At 40.6% G+C, this 27448-nt stretch overlaps 1 protein-coding gene and 1 non-coding gene across 3 annotated transcripts in view; both read left to right on the top strand.

Annotated features, from left to right (window-relative positions):
* Positions 1-27448, top strand: part of LOC119740930 (E3 ubiquitin-protein ligase NEDD4-like) — a 39045-nt gene that overhangs the window by 214 nt on the left and 11383 nt on the right. Inside the window, exons 2-18 of one of the 2 annotated variants that reach the window (XM_038216422.1) lie at positions 2372-2457; positions 4663-4747; positions 11796-11834; positions 12099-12152; positions 13396-13446; positions 13819-13968; positions 15673-15857; positions 16296-16416; positions 19361-19483; positions 20527-20673; positions 21467-21520; positions 22289-22343; positions 22656-22714; positions 23675-23740; positions 25195-25355; positions 25768-25836; positions 26304-26425. In XM_038216422.1, coding sequence (XP_038072350.1) covers positions 2372-2457; positions 4663-4747; positions 11796-11834; positions 12099-12152; positions 13396-13446; positions 13819-13968; positions 15673-15857; positions 16296-16416; positions 19361-19483; positions 20527-20673; positions 21467-21520; positions 22289-22343; positions 22656-22714; positions 23675-23740; positions 25195-25355; positions 25768-25836; positions 26304-26425 — 1627 coding nt within the window. Of the gene's footprint in view, positions 1-2371; positions 2458-4662; positions 4748-11795; positions 11835-12098; positions 12153-13395; positions 13447-13818; positions 13969-15672; positions 15858-16295; positions 16417-19360; positions 19484-20523; positions 20674-21466; positions 21521-22288; positions 22344-22655; positions 22715-23674; positions 23741-25194; positions 25356-25767; positions 25837-26303; positions 26426-27448 lie in introns of both variants that reach the window. The other variant, XM_038216421.1, reaches the window with a different exon arrangement.
* Trnas-aga lies at positions 16129-16203 on the top strand. Its single transcript has one exon. It is a non-coding gene; the product is annotated as a tRNA-Ser (tRNA).

Raw genomic sequence — 27448 nt, 5'->3', positions numbered from 1 at the left:
ATGTCACCGATTTATTTACATACTCGCCCAGGCCCGGCTCGGCGCGCTTGCGCTTGGCATGCTTGGAGTTGGAGAGGAAGGAAAGACCGTGAACCGTGTCAACCGCAGGAACATTTCCGGATTGACTTGACGTGTGGTTGATAGTCTTTAGGATCATTCCATTAATATAAGGCACATTAATAATTAATAGGTCCTAAATGGGGTCCAGGTTATATTGCTGGACCGCTGGCATAAGTTGAACTAGCTTGAGTAACTCCAGCTGACATGCTCATATTCATTCACATGATGTAGTGCTGGAGACATAACCTATTCGTTAGATAACCTATTCGTGTGGTAGCAAGAGACCCTAAAATAATGGCCTCTCTCAAAAATTGTCCATTTTCACCTCTAATATCCCACCCTAGATTTCATTTACATACCTCATACATTCAGCAGTCATTCACGAAGATAATGATCGACTTGAAACAGACCACAAAAAAATAAATGTGAAAAATCTTGACGATTTCGGTGGCTTGTCCGTAAAAAAACGCCAGTTCCAACGGCTGTCGTCCATTTTGTTCTGTTAATTATGCAAATGCTGCATCACGTGATGACATCGAAAAAAATCTGCGCGCGCGATGTGTGTGGGTACCACACTGCTTTCAGGCGCCGCAAGTGAGTTCAATTTTCGTCTGGTGCGTTGTCTTGGAAAGCATTCTCGAATGTTTGAACTAGGCCTAGATCATATACATGTAGTACGGAGTAATTGCAGAATACCTCGCCACTCGGAAATACACCACTAAAATCTCTGGCTACGCGGTTGGAATCACTGGAAAAGAAACAATTCAAGTCCATTGCCAGCTACGCGGATACTGAGTGGGGGTCCATTATTTGAGAACGAAGCAACACAAAAGGAATGGGAGTTGCTGAAAAAAAATTTTTAAGTCCAAACCAACCACCCTGTTGGCGGCTACGCAGATACGGAGTGGGAGTCCCCTTGAATATGCTTGAGAACGAAGCAACACAAAGGGAATGGGAGTTGCTGAAAAAATTCAAAGTCCAAACCAACTACCCTGTTGGCGCATAGTACATACATGTAGCGCTGAGAAGGTTTATTGAGGGCAATCAACCGTGACTCCATAGCCGGCTACGAGGTGCACAGATTGAGTGGCGGGGTATTCTGCAATTGTGCCTATAGAACATTGCATTTACCAATAATTCTTTTTTACCATTTTCACTCCTACCCCCAATCAAAATCTTCTGATTTCATCCCCAAAACAGTCCTCAAACTGCCTAGAAATGTGCCCTTGTAGGCTTCAGTGGGAATTGACAATACAAATGGTGATAGTTAGGTTCACATACATGTACCTTTGGAATGAAAAGAGAAATTCCACCTTCAATTCGGGAAACATCTTCATTGCACGTGCTGTGTTTGAGGCTGCCATTTTGAATTCAGGAAAAATTGACTTGTGCACACAAAAAAGGGGAGGGAAAGAATCAAAGAAAGGGGAAAAGGAAAAGAAAGAAAGAAAAAGAGACGCGAAATCATATTGCTGTTAATTTAATGGGTTGGGGGGGGGGGGCAAATGTCCCTGCCCACCCTCGAAAATCAAGAATACGCTGGAAAAGTACAGGGATTTGGGGGGGGGGGGGGGATGGTGACGCCCGTGATGTTATCGCTTTCTGATGGCTGATAGGTCACTGCAGGGAAAAAAAAGTGTGATGTCCATGTATGGAATTCTTTCCACTCATATGTATGACGAAAAAAAAGTGGTGTCAGAATGCAACATTCTTTTAACATAAGCAGCAGGTGAAGGCCAGATTATTGTAGAACTGAAAAAAATCTCATATTTGTTGGAGACAAAAAGTAGGAAAAAAACTTGACCCCCTGTAGATTTTGTGTACAACCACCAAAGTGATGTTGGACTACAGTCTTTCCAAATGTCTGCAGACAGTATACATGTAGGTGGGATTATTATAATCCTGGAGTGGTGTGGAGTGCTGTGGCCTCGTGGTAAAGGGCACTGGATTCGTGGTCTGTGGGTAAAGCTGTGGGTTCGAATCCAGCCGGGGTCATGGTGCATGTGCCCTTGAGCAAGGCACTTTGTCACTCATTGCTTCTCTCCACCCAGGAGTAAATGGGTACCTGTGAGGGCAAAGATGGTTATTGTGATTGAATAAGCTTGCTTGCGCCTAACAGGCAGCATCGAGCTGTATACCCCCCAGGGAGCTGAGATGGTATTTGGAATGTTTAATTGGCCCAATGATCAGGGGTAATAATAATACTGTAAGCGCTGTGATTTAGTTTACTAATAAGAGCGTTCTTAAATGCCGATTATTATTATTATTATTATTATTAATCCTCATCATCAAATTTTTTTGTGTGTTGAAGGGAGAAGTCCCAGGAACAACACGGGTTCTGAAAGTGAGAGTACTCCAAGGTGTTTCTCTGGCCAAAAAGGACATATTTGGTGCAAGGTGGGTATCATTAACCCTAACCCCTTGGGTACATTTACTAAAAAGCATCCTGAATCCACCAAAATCAATCAATTTTGCCATGCAAAACATTTTGGTGGCCAGTGAGTCCATCAGAATCCACCAGTTAGCGGGAAGTAAATCTGTTGAGATCCTGAATCCATCAAAGTCCCCCAATTGCTCAATATGGAAGTATCCTGAATCCATCAAAATCCTGCAGTACCGCTAGGCTTCATGTCCTGAATCCATCAAAATCCCGAAAACTTTTTCCAATATTGAGGTATCCCGAATCCGCCGAAATCCCCTGAAACAGGGGTGTGGATTTTGATGGATTCAGGTACGCTAGGGTTAAAGGGAATATACATCATTTGCTTTTGCTGTAATTTTCAGAAATGGATGGAATTGGGGGGTTGGAAATATAAAGCAAATATAGTTGCACTGACTTTTTGGAGGTTTTGGGTTCGAAAATGCTATAAAAACCAAGAAAAACGATCATTTTCCTGTAGTCTGGTTCCCTGACTCCATATAAGAAGAAACAGAGCAGTTTACATACATTGGGGAATTGTAAGGTCAGGGAACCAGTCTAGCTGGCTCGTACCCGTTCATAGGTTTGTAATCGATTGCAAACAAGTGCAATGGTCAATTGGGGCCAGTATTTGAAAAAAAGCCAGTTGTTTCCAACGCTGATCGGCCGATCAGCGTTGGAAATTGATACAAAAATACCACTTTTCTTGAAAATGACAGTATACCAGGTGCCATAATTTTACAGGATGCTTCAGGCTGTCATTTACCAACATCCTATTAAGGTATTTCGCAAAAACTTGGTAGTTTTTTTTTCGATGTTTGCAAATGTTGTATATTCCCTTTAAACATGCTTTTACCGAATAAGACGTGTTGTGTTGAAACTTTGTGGCAGAGATAAGTGTATGTCAAGATTACACTCCTAAAGTCTCAGACCTAAAAGGTGATGTACCGGTACAACATTTGCTTTTGCTGTAACTCCATAGATGCTGGAAAAACCAAGAAAAAATGCTATTCTTGGTTCCTTGACCCTACTTCAGATGAAACAGAGCAATTTATAGATGTCGAGGAATTGTCAGGTCAGGGAACCAGACTAGCTGGCTTGCACCCATTCATGGATGTGTAATCGATTGCAAACAAAATGTGGACTAACAAACTTGGTAAATTTGGGGCAGTATTTGAAAATTTATAAAGTCTTTTTTTTTGTCGGCCGAACATCATTGGAAATTGATACCAAACTTCCACATTTCTTGAAAATGACACCACACCAAGTGCCATGATTTCATGGATGTCACAGGATGCCTGAGACTACTGTTCACTTATAGTCAACTTAAGTCGAGTAAAACATTTCCTAATACTTCGGTAGTTGGGGGGGGGGGGGTTTTCGCTTTTTTTTATGTTTCCAAATGTTGTATAATACCTTCAAGTTTACCTGCAAAGGTGTTTGTTTGTTTGTTTATTTGGGTTTTTTTAATGATTCGCAGAGGTGTATCCATTCAAGAACGTCACTGGAATTAATCAATTTTCAACAGTATAATTTTGTCAAGAAAAGTCCATTTTCAAAAAATAAACTGTCATTGTAAGAAGGGAGATCTACAATGTATTTAAACAATATTGGAAAAATACATATTTTTGGACTAGCTACCCAGAAGAGTTTTTTTTTTGACAGAGCACATCAAAAACACATGTCCCATAAATAACTGCAAAACAAACTTTCATTTCCAAACAAAAATCTTCTCTGTTAAACAAAAATCCCAAGGTAACCATTCACAAGCAACACTTTGACACATTGTATGACATTTTTTTGCTGGTACCTGGCTTCTCTCAGACTTTAAGCAAAAGTCCTCGCTTAGCATTTTTGTGTGCTTACTCATGTGCACATCCTTTCAATTGGTCCGTTTTGTTTTAACTGGGGTGATTTGCTGTAAACAACTTAGGCATCACATATTTGTAAACTTTGGATTTGCTTGCAAGTGGATCATATGTTGTTCTGGTTTTTTTTGGACGGGATAAAGCCAGATGCCAACAGTTTTGTTTTATCTGAATTGTGTTACGTTGTCTCATTTGCAAACTATCTTTGTCTCTTTAAAGTGCAACTGAAGTAATTTTCATAATAAATTTGTTATTTAGACCTTTTCTATTCAAAATTTGCTAAATTTTGAACATTTATTTCCTTGTCAATTTCAGTGACCCCTATGTTAAAATCAGGCAGTTCAGGGGCAATGTGGAAGAAGGAGAAATTGCATGCGTTCAGACAAAAACAATCAAAAGGGTGAGTGATTTCTAAAAGTATGTTTATAAAATTGTTGTCGATTTTGTTAACATTTGTGATCTACAGTGGAACACCGCTATAACAAACATCGCGGGATCCACAGAAATTGTTCGTAATAGTGATCATCCGGTACAACGATTTTAAGCTGCCTGTGCTCCAGTACTCACTTTTCAATAAATAGCCCCCCCCCCCCCCCCAACAGAACTTCACCCTGCACGCCCTGGTAGTTACTGAAAGATGACTTGGAACATGTGCCGACTATTGAATTATGTCTGGCACAGTTTTTGAGCTTACTACCTACAGCAATGGGTGGCTTTCCCCTTCTACATTGTATTTCTTGGGGAAATAATAGCAACGTGTCGCTCTTCTGTTGATATTTTTCAACATCAATGTTCGGTACATTTTGCAAACAAAAATCGGGGGTCAAGGACAATGTTAAGCTGAATGTTCGGTATAGCGGTGTTCGACTGTACATGTACATGTACGGTATGTATGCCTCGGACTCAGCTTAAAGAGTTGAACATTAATAACAACACAATAAAGTGTGCCACCGTATGTTTGCTCGAAAACGACCACTATTGGACTTCAACTGTTCACTTCTGCATTATTATTACAGTTTTGTCCTACATTCATACCCGAGTTTGTTACCCATTAGCTTAATACATGTTGTGTTGGTTGCCTGGGATTTCATGCCTTATTGGCCCAATGATACACACATGATGTGCAACCCTATGAGGCGGGGGGGGGGGGGGCACACAAAGTTGATGTCAATTTTCTCCATGATGAGTTTTGGGAAAGCTGGTCAAAAATGTTGATACCATCTTGCTACATTGTTCGTGTATTTTTTTCATATCTGCCACATCATGTATACATTGTACATGTAGATGAAGCCGGGCATATGATCACAATACACTCACAGGTCCCTCTTAAATGGCGGAAGTATTGTACCTGCTAATTGTGCAAAGCTACTGCCTCGTGACGGAATCAGAGCAATAGCTAGCACAATGCTTTCACCATTGAAGGGGGCCTTCATGATAGCATTGATAACGTGCCTGGATTGGTCTCTCAAGTTCGTTAGTGTGACGTCAGTACAGTTTAAACCACGCCCACTGGCCATTAAGTAGGGTTGGAACCATTGGGACCAGAAGCTAATGCAACTTGAGTGTTTATCCAATGGGCGCTAGTAATCAGTGGTGCGCTCACATGCATGATGTTATTACTAACAAACCGGATAGAGAAGGCCATATTTTATGAATTTCTGATTGTTAAAATATACACATACGGTATGTCAAAATGTGAGCGTTTTGAGAACTGTTTCATTAATATCAATTATTTTCAGCTATAGAGTGTACATAGGCAAGTACATGTAAACCAGAATTGAAGGCGTTAACGAGGATGTTGAATGAGAATTGAAGATGTTATTCTTCTAACAATTCTCTTGAATGAGACACATCGGCTTAACAAATTGGCCCACGTTTAGGTATGGATTTGTTACTGTACGAATTTTGAAACACTTGTGACCCGACATTAATTCCGTTCTCGCGATATAGACCGATTCTCAACCCACAATCGATGGACAGGTAGCCAGTCAAGATGGATCTGTTTGTTTGCCCCCTCCCCCCCCAAAAAAAAATTCAGTCTTTCAGAGCATTAAATAAAAAAAATACAAATTTATTGAGAGGAAAAAAGGCACATTTGTTGAAGGACACGAGGAGTGCAACTTTAATGTGTAGCACCTTTGCGTGCACAGTATGTACTAATCTAACTTGTTGGAGTACATTGTCTGCACTTGAACTTTGAATCATAAGCCTATGTCCTATGACATCAACTAAGAATCAAAGATCACAAAGTTTTACAAAGTCTACATGTATACCAAGTCAATATGAACTTTGATTGGGCAGTCGGGAATTTAGAATAGGTGACTGTAAATCACAAGACAAACTAATCTAACGAGACAAACTGACCTTTGTCATGTTTGTTAGAAAAACCATGAACGTGTACAAGTCATGTGAATATATAACACATGGTTGGCTAAGTTACTTTTTGTCCATGTGGTGCGGCAAAGGTGCATTTTTTAAAATGTGATGTTTGCAAATTGTAAATTTGTTATACCATTTTCACTGCATTTTTGCCAACATGTATTTTTTGTATGCATGTACTGATGTACGATACTAACCCAATCACTAGTTTTTCAAGGTTAACCCTCCTTTTGTTTGACCAGTCACGGACAGTCAAAAAGTCCATACTGTTCCCCTGCCTTTAAGTCACCAACAGTCAGATCATATTCCTTGTAAGCACTGTGACAGTCGAATTCAATCAACAGACAAAAGCAGGTGACTGGTAGGCACAGCCGGCTTATCAATCGCCTACAGTCAAATCATAGCTATATCAGGTTTCATAACATCCACAGCCAGTCAATCCTGCTCTATGAAAGCAGGGAGCACCCAACTTTCAAAAACAGTCACTTGATTTATTTTGACTGCTGGGCTGGCCTTGTTGAAACTGACAGCCAGAGATGGAAGGGTTTGATTGTTCCATGAGGCCATAATTGTTCAATTATCTTTTCATATCATCATTTGTAATATCTAGATAAGTGTACCTGAACAATACCTGTCAAGACTTATTGCAGATTATCTTAAACTAAGGCTGATCTTAGCGCAGCATCCAGTTTACTCCAACCTTCTTTTTTTTTAAGGGGAGGATGCTGTTGCATTCAGAATGGGGAATGCTCCTCAAACTACAGCTAGTTTATGTGTCCAAATTAAAGCAGGAGGTCGTGGGTTCGAGTCCCACCCGAGTGATTTTTTTTCCAACTTTCACTTGGGAGGTAACACACTGAGTATACAGTGTTTAAACGTCAGTGAAGGGCAAAACCTAATTTGGATCAAATTAAAGGTGTGGATTTGTGTCTTAATAATGCCTAACCCCTTGGTTAACAACTAAGGGGAAGCTTCTTTGTCCCTCCCCCCCCCCCCCCCCCCACGTCTGTCAAACTACATTGTATGCCCATGCCATTGCCCAAATATTGTTGTTCTTATTTAGCATGTATACGTAGGCCTATATATTTACACTACAGTGTGTATTTTTTATGAATGTACAACTGTGTATATGTGCAGTATGTAAGTGTAAGTTCTCATAATGCAAATGACATCAAATACAAATGTACATGTTCAGATGAATAACCACAGAGATGCATGTACAATGTGCATGCATGTGTACAGTGTATACATTCAAGCACATACATGTACCTAATTCTTGTTACTGTATGAAAGGTCCCACACACTCCTCCTACATTACTTTCGTACATGTTGGTACATGTATTGTGAGCAGACGATGCGGATAACATGTATAGGGTGGGCAGAATGATGACAGAGTGGGTGGTAAAAATGTGTAAATATTAAAAATGTCCATAGAAATTTACGTACATGTGCACATGTAAAATAACCTTGTTTCATTGAGATTTTACAACGTTACATGTACATACGTTAACCCTTACCCTACTAGACCCTCCAACGCATGCCAATATGTGCCTCAAGAAAATCTCCTATGTTTTTTGCATGGCCCTCCAATATCTGCCATGTCATTTCAAGGGTAACTGGACAGGCACTCCAATACATGCCACAGAGAACAATGAGAGTCCTCTGATAACAAAGTGAGTGCCCCCAGCTGGTCAGTATCAGGCACCCTCCAGGGCCTCCAACTCCTGCCAATTGGAGCCTTCACTGTTAAGACAAACTATCTGCCAATAAACTGCAGCTGGAGGGCATTGGCATAACCAACTGACATGCAGTAAACTACCCTCAGAGAGTAAGGGTTAATAAGCAGGGATCAAGAGACTCACTATGCACATTATGATTAAGATTGCTTGGATTGAGGTCATGTCATCGAGGTTCATTATGAATGCGTAAGCTGTGCTAGCTGCCATAGAAAGACGGCTTCCTCATTGATCAAATGTCTCAATTAGAATCAGTTTACAAAAACACAGGAACATTTCTTCCCCCAAGAACATACCATACATTGAGAACATTGTAAATGACACATTGACAGGCAACGCGGACTTGAGCTGCAATTGACTGATAATTAAAAAGACCATTAGGCCTAACGCAATCATTCATTAGAGGCGTACTTTACCTTCATTGAATTAAGACAGGCATTTGCATAAATGGGTGGCCTTACACTCACAGCGTTTAGTGAAAGGTTTGGCCTAGAATGCACGGGCTGTGATGTCTGTCTGCCCAGTCATGCTATCATCACAGCAGTGCTCTCATCAGTGGGTTTAACAGGAACATGAGGAAGGGATGTTGGATAGTGACAGCTTGGATCCCCCACAGCGATGCCCTGGCTGCATGCCACGAATAACTTGTGGAAATATGTCTGGCTAGGATACAATTACTTTTTTGGTAACCAAGTACGGTCACTCCCCGTAAAGTGCATGCATCTTTCTTTCTTTTTAACTGGAATGGTTCTTGGACAGTTGTTCCCTTTATTTAAATAAAATCTAGAGCCCTCATATAATCAGAAAGAAAAGATTACATATATTTCATTGCAATTGCATTGCTATGAAAATGTATTGATTTAGTTTTTACACAGTAGTTTTTGGCAGAGCTGGCACCAAATGTTTAGCTGTTTCATGTAAACTCAAATATGTACAGTCTTGTGGTTGCTACGGCAACGCATCTGGTGTTGTTAGGCAAAGCTAATCCGATTACGTACTTGGACGCTATATAATAGAGCAGTGAAATCCATGCACCCCAAAAAACGAGGCCTTTTGAACGTTGTGTTTCTCAGAAAAAAATGCTCAGTATGATTGAAATGTTAAATTATAACGGAAGACGACATTCCAAACTTCATGTCAGTGAAAAAAATCTGGGTCATCGATGCCGAAACGTCAATACTAGTTACTGTTAAACCTGACCTTCAAGTCTGGAAGAAATCATTTGAAAACGTCCCCAAATGCATGTATTAACCTCAATTTCTAGGAATCTCTCCAAGTTGTTATTTCACGAGTACAATGTAGTTCAATACTTACATCATCTAAGAAAATTCCGAATTTCAGCTTAATCTGTTGTTGCAAACGCTAGTGTACCAACTAGAACCATCTCCATGGAAAATTTTGAGGAGGATCTTCTGCCGACACAACCGACGTGCATTGTTCAGCAAAGCGCCGTAGTTAGTTGGAAACATTTATTTCAATGATGTCATTCATTACAATTATGTACAATCATGTATAAATTAAGAAAGGTCAGTAGTAATATATATGACAGTTATGTACACAGTGATTACTAATAAGTGTAATATTAAATGACAACAGTTAGGTATAAGGTTAAGCAGACGCTTTTGTGCCCTTACCTATGGACAGACATACAACCAAAGTACTGTAACAAGGGACAAACAAAAACAACGGGAGACAGACAGGACAAGTGTGTGAGACAAGGCCTAAATATTAATGCACATATAACATTTCAATTTATGAATATGATTCGATAAAATGAGTTTTTAATTTTTGACAAAGACAGATAGTGAGGGTAACAGTTTAAGAGAATCATCTAAACTATTCCAGTACAAGGTGCCTTGATGAATCACACTGTTTTTTGACATTGACGTCCTGTTAAATTGGACAAACAGATTTCCCTTAGCACTACTTCGGGTGTTATATACATGAACATTAGATGCTAAGGGAAAACAAGAATCAAAACAGGACGGGAGTAGATTATGCTTAAATTTAAACATTAATTTTCCTAAATTAAGGTAATATAAGTCATTACATTGTAATATATTTAATTTAGCAAATAACGGAGCAGAATGATCACGATAGCCAGCATTTGGAATTACACGAACTGCTCGCTTCTGTAAAGTAAGTAATTTGTTACACTTAGATGGCAAACTGCCCCAGGTCAAGATTGAGTAATTTAAGTATGGTAAAACAAATGAATTGTTAATAAAATCTTACTCGGAAGATAATATTTCAAACGATTCATTATTCCAACGTTCTTTGATATTTTTGTCGCTACTTCATCAATATGATGTTTCCAAGTGAGATTTTCATCAATAGTTACACCCAGCAATTTAGTTATCTTAACCTGATTAAGCCTTGAGTTATTTAAATTCAGAGGAACAGATTGTGTGTACTTGTACTGATTGGCACAAAAAATCATATAATTTGACTTGACGACATTAATAGATAATTTATTTGCGAGAAGCCATGTACTGATTTTTTCAAGTTCCATATTTAGGTTACTAATTGCTTCATCTACATTATTGTGAGTGTACAACTAGGCTAGGCGCTACGGTTGACTGAGTATGGTAGATCATATTCATTAGCGTCACTCGGCGTGTTTTGGCGTGGGTCTCGGTATCGACCAATGCAAGCTGGCAAAAAGGTTGATATTTATCAATTAATAACTCGTGAAGGAGGCTTTCTCCAAATTTATACGGCATACCTATAATGAATAGGAACCTTATTAATATTTGTGTGTCTTGAAAAGATTGACAGATATTGCAAACGCTAGTGTACCAACTTTCAAAAGTGCACGTAGCAAGGCCTTTTTTTCCAAATTTAACGAAAAGTAATGAACACATCACAACGATTTTTAGCATATACTTGGATCATTATGAGGGAAGTAAACCTGAAAGTTGCATGAAAATATGGTCTTCCAAACGGGAGAAGTGAATTTTCAAAGATTTCGCCCGCCAACACCCAACATGAACATGTGTGTGTACATGTACATGTAGTTTCATTCAAAATGAAGTGTAACGTAACCTTTAGAAATCACCCTTCGCAACCACATGACTGTGTAATCATGTTATCTTATACTTCTGTAGTGTACATGTACAATGTGTTTACATTTGCACATTATAAAATAACAAAATGCATGCAACTGTTACCTACTTAACGTGTGTATACATGTACTGCAAACACACAATTAACATTGTATTCCAATTAACATTGCCACATTATCTAAGGAAAGAACATGTAAACAGAACTGTGAGTTCAAGTATTTAAGGGGAACACATTTTTTGAAAATAAACTTGTTCCTTTTATTTTCAGACACTGAATCCAAAATGGTTTGAAGAATTCCTCTTCAGAGTAAGTACATGTAATGGAAGCTTGCAACTGTTTCATATTTTGTATAAACTGAAGGTTTGTGTCCAACATTTTAAATGGTGCAAAATGTGTATTTGTTTGTAAACATCTTGAAAACAATGAATGAATGTATGCATGCTGAAATTTAAAATATAAGTTTTTTATGAATTCATCATAGGAGATGATCTCATAATGACGCCGTCATGGTTTTTGTTCATTAACACAAATTAAATTATATATTCACTGTTTTGTTTTTGTTGTCTTCAGGTGAATCCCAGGGATAATTGCCTTTTGTTTGAAGTCTTTGATGAGAACAGACTGGTATGTTTACAAGTTGTTGAATATTTGGTCAGTTTATTTCATACAGCAAGGTTTTGACGGTCAATATATTTTATAAACGACGGGGTCCAGTAACTTTCCAGAGCCATTAAGTCCCATGTTATGTAAAAGATTAATAATTCCATGAGGTGAGAAATGTCATGTGCCATTCCATGACATGAACAGAGTAGAATGGAACATCCCATCTGTCACCGAATGAAATTATTCTTTCCATGAAACATTCATTATTTGTTTTATACATCGCCTGAATAAATCCTCGTCATCTGATTGGTAACTAGTGTGGCCATGCTATGGAACTTCTCTTTACCGTTGAATGGAACTTCTCTTTACCGTTGAATGGAACTTCTCTTTACCGTTGAATGGAACTTCTCTTTACCGTTGAATGGAACTTCTCTTTACCGTTGAATGGAACTTCTCTTTACCGTTGAATGGAACTTCTCTTTACGGTTGAATGGAACTTCTCTTTACCGTTGAATGGAACTTCTCTTTGCCGTTGAATGGAACTTCTCTTTGCCGTTGAATGGAACTTCTCTTTACCGTTGAATAGAACTTCTCTTTACCGTTGAATGGAACTTCTCTTTACCGTTGAATGAAACTTCTCTTTACCGTTGAATGGAACTTCTCTTTACCGTTGAATGGAACTTCTCTTTACCGTTGAATGAAACTTCTCTTTACCGTTGAATGGAACTTCTCTTTACCGTTGAATGGAACTTCTCTTTACCGTTGAATGGAACTTCTCTTTACCGTTGAATGGAACTTCTCTTTACCGTTGAATGGAACTTCTCTTTACCGTTGAATGGAACTTCTCTTTACCGTTAAATGGAATTCTCTACCGTTGAATGGAACTTCTCTTTACCGTTGAATGGAACTTCTCTTTACCGTTGAATGTAACTTCTCTTTACTGTTGAATGGAACTTCTCTTTACCGTTGAATGGAACTTCTATCTACAGTTGAATGGAACTTCTATTTTGGCAGTAAAGCTGGGCCATGGGTCGGGAATAGTTCTTTGACAAGTTTGACAACTACCCACTAATCAAATGACAGGGATTTGTTCAGTATAAAAACTTATAGTGGCTGGGACTACCTTTACTAATCCTGCAAAATTCTTTAAATCGTAGGGGCAGATGTTGATGGAATTGCGGGGTTAAGTTTCATTTGTAAATCCGTGCGTTATGTCACATTTTCTTGTGTCGTTTTAACACGTTCATGTTTTTTTCTGTCGCAGACACGAGATGACTTCCTTGGAATGGTGGCTATCCCCCTTGCAAATATACCAGTAAGTGAGATATTCAGAAATGTATCACTCCTGTCCGTCTGTGCCAAGCCCTGAATAGAAATGTTGAAGTGCTGAAATGCCTCTAGGCTTACAACCCCCCCCCCCCCCCCCCCCCCCCCCGTAAACAAAAGTAATATGTGAGATTTGGAATTCAAGAACTCAAAAGATGCTAATACAGGTTTCTTTTGTTTCAAGTTAATTTCCAAACAAACACTGTTTCAACCTGATTTCTCAGATCCTTTTGAATAAACCTGTTTTTAGCGGACTTTGCCTTTGAATAATGACTGCTTGATTAATTTAAAAATTTATACAAGAAAGAATTGTTATTGTTCTTTCAATTGGGTGAATCCCCCCCCCCCCCCCATGTTTCAGACGGAGCATGAACGGACATGGAATCATCACAAGGACTACCTCTTACGGCAGAGGAGTCCCCGCTCCAGGGTGAGGGGTTTCCTACGGATGACCATCGCTTACCTCCGGGATGAGTCCTCACCGGATACTGAACCACGTAGGGAGGAAGAGGTACACTTTGACCCAGTTTCATGGCTCTGCCAAAAACCAAAGATCATTTTGATCATTATCTAACCCTTACCCCCATCGGGTTTTTCACTAGGCACCCTACTGAGTGCAACAGAATGCAACACAGCTGGCATGAAAACTATGTTAAATGCAACCAAATGCAAACGTGGATTCTGTTGTAATGTGCTGTTAACCAATGACGCACCAACCTTGGCACTAAGCAGTTACCATGCCAAATGCAACAACATGCAACAGTGGATTCTGTTGTAATGTGCTGTTAGCCAATGACGCATCAACCGTGGCACTAAGCAGTTCCCATGCCAAATGCAACAACATGCAACAGTGGATTCTGTTGCACCAGCCTTGGCACTATGGTCATGAACCATGCTAGATGCAACAGTATCCAACTGGGTTGCCAGGGACTTTTAAACGTGTTCCCTGCTAAATACAACTACCAACTGTTGATAAGATGCAAATGTTGTATTCGGATTTGCCCTTTGCTGACGTAAAATACATCGGCAAAGGGCAAAATCCAATTTCAAATTAACATCCAACTGCTCTATCAGATGCCTAGCCTGCTAAATGCAACAACATGCAATAACACATGGCACTTGAGTTGACTGCTAAATGCAACATATGCAACTACTGATTACCACTGTTGCATTCTGTTGCATTTAGCAGGGTTAGGGTTCTTTGCTTACAGCGCGAGAGAAGAAAATCTGCGCTAATCCTGTCAACACACAATCGTTAGTTACAGGATACTACACATGTTCACAAGTCAACATTCCTCACTATCCTATGAAGTACGCTAACCATTTTCATAGCAAACATTTCTGCTTAACTTAGCAAAGATTCTTTGCCTATGGTGAAACGTCTTGTTGTCACTGCTATAGTAACTCTTGGTTTTTAGTTAATTTCTTGGTAAGCTCAGTGGCAGAATACGGTTACATTGTCAACATTTTAACACAAAATTCTACTGTGAAATCGCACCACCTGGATTTCTGTAGGCGTAGCATGCTGAGATTAATCCACTGGTACCCTGTTGAATGAAAGAACATCTTTTACCCTTATGAGAAAGGTGCTTGAGATTGGCAAAGACTTAGGCATCATACACCAAATCAGTGTTTAATATCAAGGAAACTTCTTGTCAAAAACATGGGAATTGACAACACTCGATACACCATTCTGTTTACCCTTTAAATCTTTGACATCTCCTTTTTTTGTATCATAACCCTAACCCTGCTAAATGCAACAGAATGCAACAGCGGTAAAAAGCTGTAGCATTTAGCAGCCAACTCCAGTCTTGTTGCATTTAGCAGGGGAACTGCTCATAGTGCCAAGGCGATACAAGAGAATCCACTGTTGCATTTGGTTGCATTTAGCAGGGTAACTGCTTGGTGCCAAGGCTGGTAAGCACTGGGTTCATTGCACAATGCAACAGAATCCACTGTTGCAAATGTTTGCATTTAGCAGGGTTTTCATTTGAGTTGAGTTAGATATTGTTGCATTTAGCAGGGTACTAAAACATACCCAATTACAACAATGGAGTTGAGAGCTCTGTTTAATATCAGACCAAAATTTAGGATGTTGTTGCTGTTCTTCTTTCAGCTGCTGCTATTGATGTTTCTGCTGCTGCTGTGGCTGCTCTCTGTCTTCAGAAAAATGTTAGAAATTTGAAATATTTCAAATTTTTGTTTTTAATTTTAGGCTGACTGGGAGATTGTGGATGCCGACAATGAAGTAGAGTCCAACACGTCGGGTGAGCAAACGGATCAGGAGGAGTCGTCTAGACCCCGGTTGCCTAACGGCTGGGAGGAACGCGTGGATGCCAACGGACGAATCTACTACGTGGATCATGCTAGCAGGCGAACGCAATGGGATATTCCCACGGTGTAAGGAAACAAATCATTGGATAATGTACCTCTTTGCTGGATACACTGAGCCGATGTATCAGCTGACATGTCATGGCGCATTCTTTAATTTCCATTCAATAAAGGCAGTTAATTGCGCACCCTAAAAGGGCTGAAAGGTCCATGAATGATTCTTGTGTCAAAAACTCAAGATCCTATCCGAGTCTCAGAATATTCTCGCTTTGAAAACAGATCATAATAGGACAAGTCATAAGATGCGGTACCCGCCTGCTAGATTCGAACCAGCCAACCGATCCCGGTGGTCAAGTGGTAAGACGTCTGCCCTAGAAAGCAGGAGGTCGTGGGTTCGAGTCCCACCCGAGTGATTTTTTTGACTGGATTTGTTAAGTGTTTATTTATTTCCAGGAGCTAATGAGTTCAATTGTTCCTCCCCCCCCCCTTTTTTTTTGTGCGTACCAGGGTTACTGCTGGCCCTCCTGCCGGCATGCCATCCAACGTTCAGGATGAGATGCGAGCCATCTACCGTGCCCGAAGACAAATCAGTGCCGAAGATACCCTGGATGCAGAAGAAGACGTAGCTGTAAGAATCCTTGTTATTTCTCCTCATCTTCTACCCTTGACCTTTAACCCTACTCATCTTTCAACTGTTCAAAACCGTTCAGAATTTGCCCATAGGGTTAACACACACACACACACACAGTCGTTTTTTGCTATGCTTCCGAGGATTGGCTTTGTGTTTTCCTTTGCCCCTGTAATATAACACTCTCCCATAGACTAAGCACACAAACCTGCGTTCGAGGACAATAGGCACCTTCCTTCGAGGATCAATGGCCCCTTTGTGCTCCTTTTGTTGTCTGTCCTCAGGCGTAATGCCATGCAGGAACACCCACCCACACACACACACACCCACACACACAGTCGTTTTTTGCTATGCTTCCGAGGATTGGCTTTGTGTTTTCCTTTGTCCCTGTAATATAACACTCTCCCATAGACTAAGCACACAAACCTGCGTTCGAGGACAATAGGCACCTTCCTTCGAGGATCAATGGCCCCTTTGTGCTCCTTTTGTTGTCTGTCCTCAGGCGTAATGCCATGCAGGAACAAACGTGTTCTCACCGTGGATCATAGACGTCCTATTGTCCCTCTTTTGTTTGTACTCTAACTTTTTAGGAAGACTCCCATAGGTTTTGTACACACAGTCGTTTTTTGCTATGCTTCCGATGATTGGCTTTGTGTTTTCCTTTGTTCCCTGATCTAAACCTTTCCCATAGACTTAGTGCACAAACCTGCGTTGGAGGACAATAGGCACCGTCGTTTGAGGATGAATGGCCCCTTTGTGCTCCTTTTCTTGTCTGTCCTCGGGCGTAATACAATACAGGAACACAACCCCAATCGTGGACGTATGCTGGGAATTGTGGACGATATTGTTCTCTTTTGTTCTCTGGTATTTTTCGTCCATGGTTTGAAAAGATGAACACGTACACACACACATTCTCAAATTTGTATCCTTGTGGAGACATTTCTTTGTTCTCGTGTAGTAAAGTTTTCGAGTTTGAAAGTGAAGTTTCAAAATGCTCTTATTTTAACCAGAATTAATTTCCTTGGCTGAAATTCAGACTTAATATCCCTTTTCTAAAACTCTTCCATTTGTGACGGATCAACCCACCTTGGAAATTCCTAGTTTTTGAGTAAAATCCATATATCTATTTCGTGAAAACCTTGTGGAGACGTATTCATCTATAGAAATTGCCCTGTGGAGACCTATACAATCTTTTGTTCCCTATTGTGGAAATGTCTCCACAAGGATACAAATTTGCGCTCACACTGGAAAATCCTTCAAAGTAATCCTCGGTCCCGTATGTGGTGTCCATCACAGCCTTCCATGTAGGCGAGCAGTTGGCCTGTCTGTGACACTCCACTGTACTCATCATGTACTAGATTCATCATGTACTAGACTCATGGCTACTTTTCTATGAACAAGCTTTTCACACCATACAGTTTACATTCACTTCAAACCCCTTCACACGAGAAAATTGGAAAGGTTTTGTGTGAAAAGTGTGACACATAGTGAGTTTTAATATAGTGAAGGGTTAACCCTAAACGCCCTGAATCCTTCAAAAATCCTCTTTGACAAAGTGGAGGAATTTGGAGGATTGAGGTTACATGGCAAAAGTGCGTTACTGATTTCATAGGATGCACTTTGTCAAGATCTTGGGCCGGACCTTGTGTTGTTTTTGCTCAGCCATGCATAAATATAGGCCTGGATTGTGCTTGAAAACCTCCGTACTGCTCCAGGATGTCACTGGCCAAGCCTCAACATATTGACAGTCACTGCTGCAGGATTTTGCAGGATTCAGGAAGTGGTCTCCCCTCCAATGGACCATATTCAAGAAATAATGGAGCCATTTGCAGGATTGAGGCTTTATGCTATTTTCCACTAGGCCAATTGGAGGATTTTGCAGGATTGAGGCTACATCCTAGCAAAAAGGCCTAGGGAGTTAGGGTTAAAGCCTTGTTCACACTAGACTAATTTTTGTGTGCAGTTTCCTGGAGACGATGGTTAAAAATCCAATGAGTAAAATCTTCACCAGTGTTCACACTTGGACTTCTGACACCGTAAAATTTACCGAAACAGTCATTAACCCTAATCCTCCAAAGTCCTCCAGGAAGTTTTTGAGGATTTTGGAGGATTGAGGATGAATGCAACATACACTTTTGGAGGATTGTTGAGGACTGAGGGCACATGGACATTCAGTATCGGTCGATTTTGGAGGATTGAGGCCGATTGGTGTTTGAAGAAGAGGAGGATTTTGAAGGATTCAGGATGAATGCATTTTGAGAGGCAGGACTGTCGGAGGATTGTGAAGGATTGAGGCAGTGGGTATCCTTCATTTGAACACAAGTGCCAAATTTTGGAGGAGTTTGGAGGATTCGAGGATGGTTCCAACCACAAAGGGCCTTGGTGCCCGGGGGTTAGGATAAAAGTAATCGAGCCGGCAATAAGATACACGGGCCAATAGATGTGCTCCGTGGAAAGTTGGTAGCTGATATGGCTGCGTATATGTTTTTGAAGTTAAATGTTATTTATTTATGTTATGTTATTTCTTTCTGGTAACGAAACCAAGGATTCCTCAAAAGTACCCTAAGCACTGTAGCTCGAAAGCCTGAAGAAACATGTAGAGAGAAGACAATAAGAAGAAATTACAGTTTTAGAGGTGGGAGGAAAAACCCAGAGGAATATTCGGAGGAAAACCCACGGAATCGGGTAGGGACTGAAGACCCAATGCACATATTGGCCCAGGCGGGATTCGAACCCGGGTCACAGCGGTGGAAGGCGAGGAAAGTACCGCTACGCCAACCTGACTCCCCCAATGAAATTGTCCATTGATGTAAATAGTGCCTATCAAGAAGTTCCTGAACTATAAGCTGACAACTTGAGACAAATAAACATGGAGTCACATCCTCACATGTAAGTCAACAGTGATGTGCAAATTTCATTCCCCGTTTTCTTGTTTAATCCAAAGGAGCCACCAGGGCCTCCACCATCACCAGCGCAACCGACGCCACAAATGATCCGAGTGCAACCGGCGCAACCGACACAACCAATGCAACCAACGCAACCCGCACAACGGACTGTGCCAACACAGGTAAAAAAAAATTTAAAAATAGAATGGATGTACAAAACCTTGGCTCTAAGAAACCATTTAAAGGGAATATACAACATTTGCAAACATCGAAAAATAAAACTACCAAGTTTTTAAGAAATACCTTACTAGGATGTTGGTAAATGAGAGTCTAAAGCATCCTGTAAAATTATGGCACCTGGTGTGAAGTCATTTTCAAGAAAATGGTATTTTTGTATACATTTCCAACGGTGGTCGGCCGACCAGCGTTGGAAAAACCTAACTATATTTCAACTACTGCTCCAAATTTACCTTTTTTCAGTCCAAATTTTGTTTGGTATTGGTTACATGTTCATGAACGGGTGCAGGCCAGCTAGACTGGTTCCCCTACCTTACAATTTTCTGGCAACTATAAATTGATCCATTTCATCTTTAGTGGAGTCAGGGATCAGACTACTTGAACAATTTTGTTTTTCTTGGTTTTTCCAGCATTTTCGAACATAAAACTTCAAACATTGTCAGTGTAACAATATTTGATATATTTTATACTAACCCCTCAAGTACTCCATTTTTGAAAATTACAGCAAAAGCCAATGATGTACATTCCCTTTAACTGCCATTGTTGTACCGTAGTTGAGCCCATCACAGAATTCAAGTAAACTCTGTCACGAGTCAATATGGCCCATCAGGCCAGAATTCCTCTCCGGTTTTCTATGCGTGAAACAACTGAAAATATTTCTATTCCTCCTGGATGGGATGCCATTCCATCACAGGTTACGCCCCAGCTAATGCCGGTACCCATTTATCCTCCTGGGTGGAGAGAGGCAAATGGGGTGAAGTGGCTTGCCCAAGGACACAACATATGGCCAGCAGCTGGATTGGAACCCCTGACCCTCTGATCATGAGTCAGGAACCCTAACCACTAGGCCACACTCCCCTGGTCACTAATAACTCACAAGTCCTTTCACATTATTACAAGTAGCAGATGAACAGTTTATTGTATGGGCCTTTAAAAAAGTGAACCGAAGTTGAATATTATGATCTAACCACTTAATACTCTATAGCAGCAACAAGCCCAACCAAGCCAAGTCAATCAACCGTTTGCTGCGCCCGCCAATGATCCCCTAGGCCCCTTGCCTGCCGGCTGGCAGATGCAGCGTTCAGCTAACGGTCGGATCTTCTACATCAACCATAACACACGGAGTACAAGTTGGGTGAGTGGAAATGACAATAGATCACTTTCTGAACATTGTAAGCAGACATGTGGTCTCCATGCAAAAGAACCCCCTCAGTATCCTGACAATAGATCCTTAAAACAGTTATAGGCCATTTCACAGTTCCGCCAGTCTAGGCAGTTCCCTTATATATTCCATAACAGGTTCATCAAAAGGTCAACTCAAACCCTCAGAAGTCCGCACAGGTTCTCACACGTCCTCTGAAGTCCTCACATGTCCTCAAAAATGCTCAGGCCATCACAAGTCCTCCTACGTCTTCACTTTTGTAGAAGTCCCCACTCCTTACAAGTCCTCACAAGTCACCACAAGTCCTTTAAAGGCCTCAAACGTCCTCATAGGTCCTCGCAAGTCCTCAAAGGCTTCACAAGTCCTCAAAGGTCCCCTCAGGTCCTCACAAGTCCTCACAATTCCTCAAAAGGCTTCACCAGTCCTCAAAGTTCCTGACAGGTCCTCACAATTCCTCAAAAGGCTTCACCAGTCCTCAGAGTTCCTGACAGGTCCTCACAAGTCCTCACAAGTCCTCAAAAGGCTTCACAAGTCCTCAAAAGTCAATTACATGTCACTCCCACGGCAAATCACAATTTGCTCCAAATTCAAATTTTTGTTTCCAGCACTTACATGTAACATCTCCAAAAAAATCACAGAAACTAGGCAGACCATGTCACCCTCCAACGTAGCTCGCAATCTAAGTCAATACTTCAGTAAACCTGTAAATTGAATGATATTCCTTTGTAATAGAAGCTTGTTTATTGGTGTTTCTTGTGATTCATAGGATGACCCGAGAAAAACTCAGAGACAGCCAGTGGACGACCTGGGACCACTACCAGTGAGTACAAAATTGTATTTTATCATCAAGGAACCAATTTCATTTAGCTACTAAGCAAAAACATTAGCAAATTTAAAGGTAATTTACAACATTTGCAAACATCAAAAAAGGACAACCTTACTTGACTGCAAGTGAATAATAGTCTCCAGTATCCTGTGAAATCATGGCATCTGGTGTGCTTCATTTTCAAGAAAAGTGGACGTTTTGTATTACTTTCCAACGATGGTCGGCCAACCATCGTTGGAAACAAATCCCCGCAACTTTTTCCGTGATACCCTTGCAAAAAAAAATTTCCCAACCGGAGCTTTTCTGACTTTTTATCCTCGAGTCTTGCACATCTTTTGGTACCGAAAACATAAAATCCGATAATGAGTTAACCGCGCAGCGCAAAATTTTTCGGTGAAAACGGAATTTCCCCATATGTACAGTGTAGTGTACACAAAGCAGAATTACCATTGGTGCATATGAATAATTCCAAAACTCTTGAACCTATAGTCATGAAATTTCTTGGGTATGTTCATATTAAGTTGTTCTAAGTTTCATAATTTTGCACCAAGTTTCATAATTTTGTGTCACTCAATGGCCAAGATCTGAGGGGGGGGGGGGGGAGGCGCCATATTGTACTAGTACAGACATCTTATGGCTCAGCCTTGAATCTTAAGTAGCAGATACCGCATTCAAATCGTGATTTAGGATTTTGCACGTGTCGTATATTTTGTTATATGGCCTAGAGTCTGTAAACATGTTCTGTCCATTTTGTTTTTGTAGTCTGCCTGGGAGCAAAGAGTTCACGCAGACGGGAGGACGTTCTTCATAGATCACAGTAAGTGTTTATCTACAGGAATACTGAGTTGGATCAACCCCCACACTTTCACCATGCTGAATTGCGCACATGCCTCCTGTTTAAGAATGCGTGCAGCATGCGCGCGAGCGTGGTACCACTACAGTATTAAACTGCTACTAATTCTGGTCACCGGATTCCGCTGTTAGTACAGATTGTTTTCACCATTGATTGCCCTGCTTGCTGGGTTCATCAGGCTTGTTTGGAATCTTACACAGCAGCAGATACCACAATCAATATTTTGTAGGATAGATTTTATTTTTTAATTGGCTTTTGATTTTGTTTCGGCCACAGATACGCACAGTACTCAGTGGGAAGATCCTAGGCTACAGAACCCCTCCATTGCTGGGCCGGTAAGCTTATTACATATTCCTGTCTGCATTAGAACACCAAGTTAAACATTTCCTATAGGGCTCGCTCAATGACGGCCATCTCTGTAGGAGAACTGCAACTGCGTATTTTACGCAATCAAGCACGCATTGCGCAGTGTTGAAAATGTTCCAAACACTTGTTGCTTGAAATGTGTTCAAAATACGACGCAGCCGATGCGCGTTGTGCAAGTTGACGCTCAAAATGCCGATGCACGTGGATGGTCTGTAGGAAATGATGTCATTTGAACGAGACCTATTCTGGAGGTTGCAGGTTCAAACCCTACCCCAGTCAATATCTTTGTTCAACTTTTAAAAACTTTTTACAATGCACCCAGTAAGTTTCTCTTGTGGTCTTTTGATTTTTTTTTTAATTTTGTTCAGTGTTTGACAATTCATTCCACCAACAAGCAAAGAATTGCCCCAGAAATACCCTTTTTTTAGGGGGGGGGATACTTTCCCACAACTTTGGTTGACGTGAGTGGTAGGATTTAAATCCAGATTTTTAAAAACTCAGTTTGAATTCAACTTTTTGATTTAAATTTTGGAAACCGGATATTCAAAACCAACCTTAAACAAAATAAGCCTTCAATTTTTGTTGGTAAGCAGGCTAAAGAAAGCAATGGGAATATGCCCCATTGACTTCATTTGCTAGTGGTCGTCTTGGTATATGAATAGCCTGCCCATTGGACCAGCGTGCCCACTCGTCACTTTTCGTTGTCATGACTGTGAGCTGGACGGGAATTTCCTGTGAAATCAGACAACCATTATTCGGTTTGACAAAACATTAGGATAACTGAATTTTGAAGTCTCTGATTTCTCCCACTACTAGTTGACGTATTCATTTAGCGTTGCTCGACTTAGTTATGTAGACCTCAGGCTTTTTTGTCTTTTGTAGTTATGAATTACCATCGTCCAGTGTTAACATGTGATCTTCTGTTTCAGGCTGTTCCCTACTCCAGAGACTACAAGAGGAAGTATGACTACTTCAAGTCGAGACTGAAGAAGCCTGTAAGTTCATAAACAAACTCATGTTATGTATCCACATATCAATTTTTTTTTTTTAAACTAAATCAATTAACACAATTTGGCAATCATTGAAACAGAACCACAGTTTTTAAAAAATGGGACTTTCTATTTATGCAGTCTCCCTTCCAATTTTATTTTGCAAAGAATTTGTGTTTGTTAACAGGGTTCCTACAGTCGTGGAAAAATCCTGGCATTTAAAGCTATTACGGAAAGTTATTTAAAATTTGTGGAAATTTTGTTATTTTACAAGGAGTCATTACAAGGAGTCATCAGGCACGCAACTTTTCCTCGGATCCACTGATTTCCTCGTTTTTCACTTCTCGTGAAAGCCATAACAAATTGAAAAACACTTTTCTAAATTCCCAGTTGCATGCCTGAGTCATGGAAAGTTGATGTTGCAAACCAAAAAATCATGGAAAAGACAAGGAATCCACACAACCCATATGTGACGATGCGTAATTACTTGGCAATGGTAGTCTTCTGCTTTCCATTGTAGTTTACTATACTTTCTGTTTATGCATGTTGCTCTATACTTGCGTGTTAAAGGGAAAATACAACATTTGCAAACATCAAAAATAAAACTACCAAATCATTTTGAAATACCTTGCTGGACTGTTAGTGAATGACAGTGTAAAGCATCCTGTAAAATCATGGCACCTGGTATACTGTCATTTTCAAGAAAAGTGGTATTTTTGTATCAATTTCCAACGCTGGTCGGCCGACCAGCGTTGGAAAAAAACTGGCTTTTTTTTCAAATACTGGCCCCAATTGACCATCGCACTTGTTTGCAATCGATTACACACCTATGAACGGGTACAAGCCAGCTAGACTGGTTCCCTGACCTTACAATTCCCCAATGTATGTAAACTGCTCTGTTTCTTCTTATATGGAGTCAGGGAACCAGACTACAGGAAAATGATTGTTTTTCTTGGTTTTTATAGCATTTTCGAACCCAAAACCTCAAAAAAGTCAGTGTAACTATATTTGCTATATATTTCCAACCCCCCAATTCCATCCATTTCTGAAAATTACAGCAAAAGCAAATGATGTATATTCCCTTTAAATACATTTGTGGTGTTCATTTGTCTTGTGTCAAACTGCAATACTGAAAGGGAGTGGCGTCCCTTGCCTAAGTGTGATGTCTAGTCAGTGTATTTTTAATAGGCTCCTTAGATACCAAAAACAGCATAGAAAGCGGTCGTGGAAAACCCTAAATTTTGTCCTGGAAAAGTCGTGGAAAGGCGTGGAATTTTATTTTAAGATTTCTGTGAGAACCCGTTAAATTTTACTTTGCAGAGTGCCAGCACGGTGTTCCGTTCGTCTCGGGTTCAAATCTTGGTGGTCAAACATTTTGATGATAATTTTTCTCCCCCTCCCCACACTACCCCCCACCCCCCAACAAACTTTCTAACTCCACCCCTCCTGTATCGTTTCAGTCCAACGTGCCCAATCGGTTTGAGCTGAAGTGCAGTCGAGCCAGCATTATGGAGGATTCCTATCGCAATATTGTCAGCGTCAAGAACCCGGAACTTCTTAAGTCCAGGCTGTGGATTGAGTTTGTGGGCGAGACGGGGCTGGACTATGGTGGTGTTGCAAGGTAGAGAACTCCCTTCATTGTCTTTCTTAACCACTGATTGGTGGACTTTTTCATTGCAAGACATGATGACTATTAAAATATGGTGTCTATTGTGCAATATGTTAAGTGCTCTGTGTAGTTTTGGATAATGAATTTCATAATTACAGAATGCACGTTATGAGAAATGGAACTCAACGGAACATCATGTTAACTTCAAATATTTTAATTTCTGAGGGACTTGCTTACATTGTTGGCCCTGAGTTGAAAACCATAATCACACTGTCCCAGTTTAAAAATGGTCAACTTGGGCAGGATTGATTTGCAGTTACTTTGTCACTAGAATCAAAGATCTTGTGTTCTTCATGGAATTTTCAATTGGATTTTGGAATTTTTACAACAATGTTTTTCCTTTTGCTTTTTCTTTGTGTTGCAGGGAATGGTTCTTCTTACTATCGAGGGAGATGTTCAATCCATACTACGGTCTCTTTGAGTATTCTGCCATGTAAGTTCTAGGTTCTAGGTTCTAGGTTGGTTCTTCTCCTAAATACTCCACGTGGGAGTTTATACAGGAGGCCAGAAACACCGGGGCAAACCCCTTTCTCTTAGCGATAAGTGTTTACTGGGTTCTTTTACGTGCATTTATACAACACACGGGACCTACGGCTTAACGTCCCATCCGAAGGACGAAGCAATAATGGTTAAGTGCCTTGCTTAAGAGCACAAGTGTCCGCCGGCGGGCTCAAACCCACGTCACTGTTGCCTCTGAAACACCAGAACATGAGTCCGGTGTTCTTAACCGCTAGGCCATGACACTCCACCTGAGATCAGAGATCCTTTAATACGCCTTGTGATTTGACTTGTGATCTGACTTGCGATTGGACGTGTGACTTGACTTGCGATTGGACTTGTGATTTATCTTTTGTTGATTTGTGACTGATTTCAACTCCGTTGTTACCCCTTTGTGCTCAGGGACAACTACACACTACAGATCAACCCCGATTCAGGCGTGTGCAATGAGCAGCACATTTCGTATTTCAAGTTTATCGGCCGAGTGGCCGGTATGGCCGTCTACCATGGCAAACTTCTAGACGGTGAGGGTTCATTGTTACTTCCTTGACTTACACCTGTCCAGCATCCATGTATCTTACCATCTGTGTCTGCATTTGTCCCCTCTTCCTTCCATCTTTCATCTGTTACTCAGCTTTTTTCTCCTTTTTAGAACCATTTCTATTTCATCTATTGTTGGCCCCCAATGTTTCCCCAACAACCACCAATTTTCAAAGTTACAATGTTCGTGTACCAGTGTCATATGAAAATCCGACTCCTATGAAAATTGGACTCCTTTTCCCTACTATTGGTTAATCCCTCTCACGTGACAAGTCACTAGGCCAGTTATCAACTTACTCATGTGTAGTACTACCAATGAGTCCATATTTCATGGAGTCGGATATTCACGCTACACCAGTGTAAGGATTGGACATTTTCAGTGTAAGGCCAAAAAAATTAATAAGTCGGTCTCTGGTCAGCGCGCGCGTCGATTTTAATCATGCGCGTCGATCTTTTTTTTTTCCAAAATGTTCCGCGGTAGCTCCAACAGCGCCCTCTATTTCCGCACCTCAATTTTTTTTACCAAAGGGCACCAAGGAATGGGAAATTGCACCAAGGCAAATGATCAAAAGCACCAAGGCAAATTATGGAGGACACCAATGTACATGAGGACACCAAAAAAGCAAAATAGTACCCACCCATAGCTGCCAACTAGTACGATTTTTTCGTAATTATTACGAATTGTTTGTTAAATTACGAAAATACGATTTGCCTCTAAAACATTACGAATTTCCCATTTTCTACCTAACGAAAAAAAAATACTTGTAAAGTATCGTTTTTGACCAAAAACTTCTGGCGAAATGTCGCGATAATGGATGGACTGGTGACAAGTCTAATAAGAATGCAGTCAAGCACCTGATAGACATCAATGCAGTGTGCGCAGTGGAGTACTTTAGGACCAGACTAAAAATATTTTTCAATGGTGTATCATTTGTGTGCATCTCGTGCATGTGTGGTTGTGTGTACTGTATCATGTATGTGAGTACTTTTCAGTGACGATCGTGAGC

The sequence above is a fragment of the Patiria miniata genome, unplaced genomic scaffold (genome assembly GCF_015706575.1).
Source record: "Patiria miniata isolate m_02_andy unplaced genomic scaffold, ASM1570657v1 HiC_scaffold_5, whole genome shotgun sequence".
Lineage (NCBI taxonomy): Eukaryota > Metazoa > Echinodermata > Asteroidea > Valvatida > Asterinidae > Patiria > Patiria miniata.
The sequence above is the reverse complement of the archived record's forward strand: the minus strand, read 5'-3'. Positions and strand labels throughout refer to the sequence as shown.